Source organism: Cupressus sempervirens, chromosome 7 (assembly GCF_028749045.1).
Source record: "Cupressus sempervirens isolate cs-2001-9-10 chromosome 7, ASM2874904v1, whole genome shotgun sequence".
NCBI lineage: Eukaryota > Viridiplantae > Streptophyta > Pinopsida > Cupressales > Cupressaceae > Cupressus > Cupressus sempervirens.
The window spans coordinates 482,240,425-482,250,033 of NC_143124.1; the positions used below are offsets into that span (position 1 = coordinate 482,240,425).

General features: G+C 33.7%; 1 protein-coding gene and 1 pseudogene across 7 annotated transcripts; one reads left to right on the forward strand and one right to left on the reverse strand.

Moving 5' to 3' along the window:
* Positions 1 to 1,249: 1,249 nt before the first annotated feature.
* Positions 1,250 to 4,499, reverse strand: LOC149547649 (bifunctional cis-abienol synthase, chloroplastic-like). 6 transcript variants are annotated; one of them, XM_089791750.1, is made up of 6 exons: positions 4,033 to 4,499; positions 3,895 to 3,936; positions 3,702 to 3,787; positions 3,222 to 3,537; positions 1,834 to 1,976; positions 1,250 to 1,734 (listed from the first exon to the last, which is right to left on the reverse strand). In XM_089791750.1, exons 1-6 carry the CDS (start codon positions 4,121 to 4,123, stop codon positions 1,441 to 1,443), a joined length of 972 nt encoding a protein of 323 aa, XP_089647876.1. In that variant the 5' UTR covers positions 4,124 to 4,499; the 3' UTR covers positions 1,250 to 1,440. The 6 variants fall into 6 exon arrangements, with proteins under 6 accessions (XP_089647876.1, XP_089647875.1, XP_089647874.1 ...); XM_089791749.1 differs by having other exon boundaries at positions 3,702 to 3,796; positions 4,033 to 4,498; XM_089791748.1 differs by having other exon boundaries at positions 4,010 to 4,498.
* On the forward strand, positions 2,183 to 2,823 carry LOC149547650 (bifunctional levopimaradiene synthase, chloroplastic pseudogene; annotated as a pseudogene). The gene is made up of 2 exons (XR_016354224.1): positions 2,183 to 2,484; positions 2,584 to 2,823. The product of XR_016354224.1 is annotated as a bifunctional levopimaradiene synthase, chloroplastic pseudogene (transcript).
* Positions 4,500 to 9,609: the final 5,110 nt, after the last annotated feature.

The window sequence follows — 9,609 nt, forward strand, 5'->3', positions numbered from 1 at the left end:
TAACCCTAACTCAAACTCATACCCTAACCTTAACCCTTATGTAGCTCTATATATAACCCTATCCCTAACTCTAATCGTTAATCTAACTCTACCTTAATTGGACTTTAATATTATACCCAACTCTATATATAAACGTAACCCTAACAATAACCTTAAGCCTAACCCTTTCTCTAAGTCCAACACTAAACCTAACTATAACTATAACACTACCCCTACCTTTAATTGTAGCCTTAAATCTTACTCTACTGTAATTGGACTTCAACCCTAATTGTAATGGTAATCCTAATGCTAACCTTAACCTTGACTCAAAACTCTAACCCTAACCCTAACTGAAACCCTGACTCAAACTCAAACCCTAAATTTAACCCTAATCCTAACCATAATTCCTATGCTCTGTCTACCCCTAACTCAAACTATAACCCTAACCAGGCTAACTCATATTTTAACATTAAACCTAACCCTAACCCTTTCTCTATAGCTATCTCTAACCCTAAGCCTAACTCTAATCCTAAACTTAACCTTAACCTTGACTCAAAACTCTAACCCTAACCTTAACCCTAACCTAACTCTAACCCTAACATTAACCCTAACCTAACGCTAACCCTAACTCTAACCCTAACCTTAACCCCAACTCAAACCCTTACCCTAACCTTAACCTTACTGTAACTCTATATACAACCCTAACTCTAAATATAAACCTAACCCTAACTATAACCCTAGCCCTAACCCTAATGCTAACTATAACTCTACTCTTTAGTATAACATTTTATGTAACAATATGCTTAAAATAAAACTAAACCAAAGTGATGCAAATAAACACCATATAAAGAATTGAAAAATAAAATGTTCAAGAATAATTTTATAGTAAGTTTAAACTATTACAATTTTATAGTTAGTTTATACAACTATATTTAAAAAGAAAAAAATTTAAAATTTTAAAATATACTTTTCCTGTTGCGTCGCGATTGCCACTAGCTTATATATACCTATATATATATTACACCGAGAGTAATCGTTCTCGAGGCGCCTATTTTTATTTTCATAGATCCCAGCTTCGATTAAAATAATTTTGGGATTAAATAAAAATAGGCGCCTCGAGAACGATTACTCTCCGCGTAATATATATATATATATATATATATATATATATATATATATATATATATATATATATATATATATATATATATAAGCTAGTTTATAATAATAAGAGTCAATCCATTATAAGAATTAATAAAACACTTAGATGCCACGATGCTTATGTTAAATTAACATTTGCATCTTAGAAGTTTTTTTATTATTAAAAAACTAATAATTCAAAAAGTTCCTATCATATTTTTGAGATAGAAATTTATTTTACTGAAGTTGGAATTTCTATCATTTGATGGAACCACGCGCATTGACTCTCGACTTTCAAAACCCCTAACAGTGGGAAGTCTGTTACAGCACTGGTTCGAACAGAGACCTTTTAATGGAATCTTCAAGGTCCTTCGCGGCATTCGAAAAGCCGTCTTCCTTTCTGTAAACAAATTGCATTATCCTCGCCGTGTTGAAAACAAGTGTTCTGTAACACTTGCCTATGTCTGACCGCATCAGAAAATGGCAATTCAATTTGGTGAGCGCCTCTTCGTTCACTCCCTCGATGTAATGGAGGGCCTCTTCTTCACTGCATCCAGCATGCTCATTCATGTAGCATTGTACGAATGAACCCAGTTCCCCGCGATCTCTTTCCCTCTAAATTCATGCCGCAGCATAAAATTCGGTTCAGGTTTCTAACATATCCAATCGAGCTTCAAAAAGGGTTAAAATGAAAGCAGGGTAGGCAGGAATCACCTGAAAAGTTCTGGCGTCGTTCATGATACGCGCCGTCTGACTGACGAGATCGAAAAAGTCATCAAGCTTCTGAAGAATGTGATCCGGAAGACGGTCTCCTGTAGAAAATATTGACTGTGTGTAGCCTGAATACGGTTTATGATCTGAAATACAACATATAAAGAGTTAAAATGGAGGAGCATTCTGAACTTCATCAAAATAGTCCCCCTGTTAATCTAATCATGTTAAAAAAAATTAGTTTAATATATGAAAATTTAGCAAGATCTTTGATGAAAGCTATAGCTGAACGAGTAAAGGAGGTTCAAGGCCGTGTTGTGCTTCCTTACCTGCGCCAACAGGTAAGTACTTGGCAAACTTTTCATGGATTTGTTCTCTGCCAAAAGGGAGGGATAAATTGTAGCCTAACAGAATTTGTTTGTTTTGTCTGTTGAGGGGCTCAGTGGTTAAATCTGTTATGGAGTTTCACGAAAGAGAGAGAATGGATGGAAACAAGTTACTCGCCGTCATTGGATGAGTATTGGAACAACTATCCTCCCGTCAATATTTTCTACAGGAGACCGTCTTCCGGATCACATTCTTCAGAAGCTTGATGACTTTTTCGATCTCGTCAGTCAGACGGCGCGTATCATGAACGACGCCAGAACTTTTCAGGTGATTCCTGCCTACCCTGCTTTCATTTTAACCCTTTTTGAAGCTCGATTGGATATGTTAGAAACCTGAACCGAATTTTATGCTGCGGCATGAATTTAGAGGGAAAGAGATCGCGGGGAACTGGGTTCATTCGTACAATGCTACATGAATGAGCATGCTGGATGCAGTGAAGAAGAGGCCCTCCATTACATCGAGGGAGTGAACGAAGAGGCGCTCACCAAATTGAATTGCCATTTTCTGATGCGGTCAGACATAGGCAAGTGTTACAGAACACTTGTTTTCAACACGGCGAGGATAATGCAATTTGTTTACAGAAAGGAAGACCGATATATGATCTGATATATAGCAAAACAGGGCATATCACAAAACAAAACAAAACCGGACATAATGAAAAATAGGTAATAGTAAAAGGTGGGTTAGGATTTCACTTTCTCAATTGCGAATCTCGCTTTTCGCCTATTTGTTTCATAACAGATAGCTGATAAGGAATGTCCAAACCCGAAAGTTTGGCTTCATTCAGCAGTACAGGAAAGACCATCTCGAATCCCTTTGGTTGATGATGACCAAGTGCTTCTTTAATCATTCCTTCTACGTTTCTTCTCATGAAATTCAGACCTGCCATGGCCTAGAAATCAAACCCTTTCATCTGGTTCAAGGTAAAATCTTGTTGGGCCTGTTTCCCCACCGAATTCACAAATGGAAAGGACAGAAATGACAGAAAAAAGAAATGAAATCACCTCTTTTCATTTGGTTATTTCCAACGCCCCACAAGGCCAGAGTAACAAGGCAGGAAAGAGTATTCAGTAGCCTATCACAAGCTAAAAACTGACTATTTTCTCCCCAGGAACCCTCGTTTAACTGATTTTGAAGAATCCAGTCCAGCAATTGAGGAAATTGGGGTTTAGCAGAGCCATCAATGGCAGGAATTCTTGCAACCCAGGCAGTATCGTAAGCAGAGGGACTTATTTCCCCATCTTCCATCGAATTAAAGACCCCTTTTATCTCTGCAACCAGTTCCTCTGTTCTCTTTATATCCATCTCATCCATGGCCGCCTGAAACAAGAACACGCAATTAGATTTTCAGATTTCCTCTTGACTTCTACATTTCTCAGAGACAAATTTAATCTCAGAAACTCCTGATCAATGTAACACTCAATCCACAGCTCCTAATAAATGCCGATCCGGTAAGCAAACTCAAATGAATTCATACTCGATACCTCATCAAATGTTGAAAGAGAATGAACATAATCTGGTTTGCCATAATTAGGATTGATTTTACGCTCCGAATGCGCTATCGTTAAATCTGCAAAAACTACAGCCTTAACCATTAAACACTCACAATATTTAAGTATAAATACACAAGTCTATAAAACAAAGCAGATAGTGTTTGTATTTTGTGATCGCCATTACCTTCCTCTCCCACAACAACAGCAGACGGCATGTTGTGGCAAGCTGCAAACAGTTTGACAAAAAACAACAATAAATAAGTTTTGAGTCAAGGAACAGAGAAAGATGTTAAACGTACCCAGACTCTTTGCGCGCGAGTACATTTTGATTGGTGAAAACCCATGGGCTCTCGTTGAAATCGATCCAGGGGACTTGGAAAGTGAAATGGAAGGAGAAAACATATCTGAGGCATTTTGGATGAGAAAGAGATCACATTTGTTTCAAGAGGCAGGGGGAAGAGATGTCTTTATAAGGTTGGGGTGGGAAGGCCGTGTTAAAACCCATTTCATCTTCATTGTTTTCCTGCCAAAAACACTTCTTCCAAAATAGGAGTTTAGTAGATAGAAGAATATTGTACGTAATTGCAACTGCCCTGGTAAACATGGGCAACGGCTACCTAGCCAGGAGGATCGACTGCCTGGGTATGCGATCTCCATCGGCATGCCATCCCCCATCCTTATGCCACCGTCAACTCCACGTGCGTCCGGCAACGCTGTACTCTGACGCCCTCTGTGCTCTGCTCCTCTGATTTGACGTGGACGTTGGGTTGGTGTGCAATTGCCCTGAAGCAATTTGTTAGATCAGTTTTTGATTTGACTGTTAATAAAGATAACAAATGAAATGGGACCCTTGTAAACTATTCATTGTTTGAAAAAATGATCGATCATTATAATAAAAATTATATAATTGATTTGTGCGGTTGAGGAATTTTATAAGTTTTTGTATCATTTGAATGTCTTAATTATGTTTCAGTTGACGTTAGGGCTTTGTTTTAGTAAAAGATGAAAGGAAGCTTCGTTAACGTTTTGGGTGAAATTTCTAAGTTGTGGAGGGGACATTTTTACCCTTTTGGCCTAAGATTTTATGGGTGATTTTAAAATAGTATTATTGATTAATAAAAATTAATTTTATTTAAAAATTAGTTAGAGGTGGGTATATGATGTTTTGTTAGTTTGGCTTAATTATTTTCTATTATTAGTTTTCTTCAATTATAGAAATATTAAATTATATTTGTAATGTTTTATTATCTTTTTTTTTTTTAATGACTATTTCTTTTTTCTAATTGATTCTATATTTTTCTTTCAAAAATTCAAAGTATTTCTTTTCTTCTAATTTATATTCACTTTTCTCTAGTTAAAATTTGGATTCTATCAAATATTAATTTTACATGTAATTGTTTTTTTGTTTTTAAATAGAAATGGAATTATATCATACGTAAAGACATTATTAGAGTGGCATAGCATTATGAATTAGGTTGATATTTTAATGTTAAAATATGATATCTATATATAGACAAGCATATGAAATTCAATGTATATATACACAAGGTAAGAAAGTGAGAAAAAATGAAAAGGAGTTATGCGCAATCTTTTCTTTCTTTTTGTCTTATTGTATTGGGGAAGGGAATCAAAGATTAGAGATATAATTGAAAATAAATGTTAATTTATAAATTATAAGTGATATGATACATAATCTATTTCATAAGAATTGACATAACAAGTATTTTCAACATATAATTATTACATTTTTGTTTTAATATATTCTTTTTGGAAAAATAGACATTCTCCTAAATTCAACCTAGATAATGTAATAATTCATTAAAACAAAAATATAAACATATTTATTTAATCTAAAATACTTTGTGAAATATTATTCTTCTACCATTCAATATTATAAATAATAATAAAACCGTGTCATAAAAAAGTAAAAATTTTAAAACTACAATTTAGATTTTTGTTTGATAAGAACCAAATTTCAAACATAGAAATGTAAATAATTTTAAAAAATTAAAAATTGAATGATGATGAAAGTAAAAAAATCAATTTATAAATTAAGATTTATTTTCAATTATATCTCTAATCTTTGATTCCCGTCTCCAATACAATAAGACAAAAAGAAAGAAAAGATTGCACATAGCTCCTTTTTATTTTTTCTCACTTTCTTACCTTGTGTATATATACATTGAATTTCATATGCTTGTCTATATATAGATATCATATTTTAATATTAAAATATCAACCTAATTCATAATGCTATGCCACTCTAATAATGCCTCTACGTATGATATAAATCCATTTGAAAACAAAAAACAATTACATGTAAAATTAATATTTGATAGAATCCAAATTTTAACTAAAGAAAAGTGAATATAAATTAGCAGAAAAGAAATACTTTGGATTTTTGAAAGAAAAATATAGAATCAATTAGAAAAAAGAAATAGTCATAAAAATAAAATAAAATAATTAGATAATAAAATATTACAAATTTAATTTAATATTTCTAGAATTGAAGAAAACTAATAATAGAAAATGAGTAATCCAAACTAACAAAACATCATATACTCACCTCTAACTAATTTTTAAATAAAAGTAATTATTTCGCAACATAATTCTTAATATTAAAAAGCATCAAAACCAAACACAAAGTTTCTCACATAAAACACCAAACAATTTTTTATTAATCAATAATACTATTTTAAAATCACCCATAAAATCCTAGGCCAAAGGGTAAAAATGTCCCCTCCACAACTTAGAAATTTCACCCAAAACGTTAATGAAGCTTCCTCTCATCTTTTATTGAAACAAAGCCCTAAGGTCAACTGAAAAATAATTAATGAATTTGTGTGGCCAAAAAAATAATTTTAAGGACATAGGATAAATTAGAAATCTATGTTGAATAATTAACCTATACTTTTTTTAAATCCCGTTTCAAATCAAATTCATAGACTCTTGGTCTAATACCTTGATAATTCCAACTAAAGACATTCAAATGATACAAAAACTTATAAAATTCCTCAACCGCACAAATCAATTATATAATTTTTACTATAATGATCGATCATTTTTTCAAACAACGAATAGTTTACAAGGCTCTCATTTCATTGTTCTCTTTATTAACAGTCAAATAAAAAATTGATCTCTTTATTAACAAATTGCTTCAGAGAAATTGCACACCAACCTAACACCCATGTCAAATCAGAGGAGCAGAGCACAAAGGGCGTTAGAGTACAGCATTTTCGGACACACATGGAGTCAACGATGGCATAAGGATGGGGGATGGCATGCCGATGGGGGATCACATACCGAGGAAGTCGATCCTCCTGCCTGGGTAGCCATTGCCATAAACATGCATTCAAAAAATTCAAAGTGGAGAGAAATAGCGGTCCTACTCCCTAGGTAACGTGGTGATTGGTGTGATGGGGCCACTGTCCTCCAATCAAACTAAAGAAAAATTTACTTTTCTCATTTGGTTGCTTAGGAAAGTTGGAGGGAATTTTGACTTATGTCAGAACAAAGATTTTTTTTAAAAACATTTACTAATACATATGCAAAAAGGTTGTGATGCCTAGGGATTTAGCATTTAAATTATATATATATTGTTTTGGTTTGTTTTGTTCAATGTTATAGGAAGGTGGTACTAAATTTTCATGTGACAGACTTCAAGGTAAGATGTTTTATTTTATTTTATTCCTATTTAATTAATATTAATATTAATTTTATTATAGTTATCATAATCATTTATATATTTCTCTTGGATGTGACTTGTGTCTTATCCTTTTTCCTTTATCTATATATTTTTCTCCAAGGGATTCCAAGAATATTCCTTTGAATATTTTATAGAGTTGTAATAGAGAGGAATTAATTCTCAACTCTCCATACAATTTCTAGAGAGGAAATGTGTATCTATAGCAAGATTGATTTTGTCATATGACTCATTCTTCCTATATCTTTATGGATTCAAAGCCTTGTGATAAGTGGAGTTATATTCTTTCTTTTCAACCATGGTTTTAAGACTAGTTTATGTAACTTTATACATCTCCTTAGTCTAGAATTTTTATTGGTGCTACAAACTTGCCATGTACATCATGTCCATACATCTAAATTTAAATGGTTTCCAAGATGAATATACTTCTAAATGAGATTATTTAGTTTCAAGAACATATTGAATTCAATTCCTATGCATACATAAGATCTATTAAGAAACTTTATTTATTTTGTCATTGCGCCAAGATACATAACTGAGAGCCTTGAAGTGAAATTATTCAAATCTACATTGAACAATCATTTCAATATTCCATAAGGTTTATCGATTGTTTGTGTACCAGAACATATGTAAAGACAAGTGCTAGTTTGCATAATTTCACTTTGGTTTCTCACAATAATAGGTATCCTCTTACATGGAACTATCTCTTTTGCAAAGACAACTATATGCATAAACTCAACTTTCTCATGACACACTTACAACAATGTACAATAAGAAGTAATCTCTCTCACATCTCAAGGAAGCACAATGGTAGTTTGACAACACATTGTAACCACATGATGGCATGGGAAAAATTGGTCTCTTTACTACCCTTGGTTCTTCCACATCGCCAAGGGTGAAACACTAATCTCCTCAAGGATCCATCTTCACAAAACCTGCAAAACAACACAAACTTGGAACCATGGAGGCTAACCTCCCATCCTAGGCTTCTATGAAGCCACCCACCAAGTAGGGGAAACAAGTCTAAATAGGATACACACACACAACACTTGCCAATGAATAAAACATATTATGTAACACAACACAATCCCTCCCATGGCTTACACATTGATTCTCCATTGGAACCATTGAACATAGGGTGAAGGTGTGCTTTCACAAAGGAGACTTAACATATTATCACATATCTGCAATACATAATTTTCATGCCCTTTTGAGGCTTTCACAAATCACAAATTTTATGCCCTTTTGGGGCTTTCACAAATATCCTCCAACATACTACCATTAACTATAGCATCCTTGAATACCCATACTCCATAATCTTCCTTTCTACACCATGATTTCCCTTAACACCACCAAAGCAAGATGTGAATGAATATAGAATAGAATGGAGCCAATACTCCAAGGTTCTTAACTATATTTCAAGCCCAACTAAGCCCTTTACCCTAGAATTCTCTTCCCTTTCCAAAGGATGAGTAAAGCCCTCACACCCATATCAACATATGACATTCAAATCAAAACCCAAAAGAATCAAATAAGAAAAAAAACAAGAAAATTACATGAACACAATACACATTCTCACCATCACAACACAATATCCAAATCTACAATACCAATATTCACTATAAAATGCATGAGCCCAAAACAATTACTCCCCATACTTGTAGATTCATTATTCTATGCTAAAAGAAAGAACATGGTTTTGCAACACCAACCTTGGTCTAAAGTATACAGGGAATGATAGTTGTTGTAGAGCTCCCTTAATCTCTCTCCAAATCCTAACTATCACTAAACTTAGAGAGTGGGTGAACATCCACTAGTTTGACAAAGACTCTCTAATAAGGACTTCCGACTAACTATTTTTAGCAAGGACATCAAGCCACTTTCTCTTACAATATTGTCTCCGTCTAAGTTTTCTATATTAGGCTTAGTGGAAACATAGAAGAAACACATGTGACAACTCCAATTTCGAATTGATGGAAAAATGCATGGGTAGAGAAGCCCCCTAGGCTGTCTAGGTACTCACATGGTCAAAATTAGGTCCGTAACATGATGTACTATCACATGGGTAACTTATTTTTACCTAAAAGACACTTTGTGACCAACTAATAACCTTTTAAAACCCTAGCCAAGTCCAATTTTGAATTTCTTTTGATTGTGACCCATCCTACTCATTGTCAAGTGGGTTTACTACTCATT

Coding starts and splice junctions, on each gene's coding strand:
- LOC149547649 (XM_089791747.1), bottom strand. CDS start 4,112: ATGTTTTCTCCTTCCATTTCACTTTCCAAGTCCCCTGGATCGATTTCA. Junction 1,977..3,221: donor AAATAACCAAATGAAAAGAG/GTGATTTCATTT, acceptor GTTGTATTTCAG/ATCATAAACCGTATTCAGGC. Junction 1,735..1,833: donor ACGACGCCAGAACTTTTCAG/GTGATTCCTGCC, acceptor GCATGAATTTAG/AGGGAAAGAGATCGCGGGGA.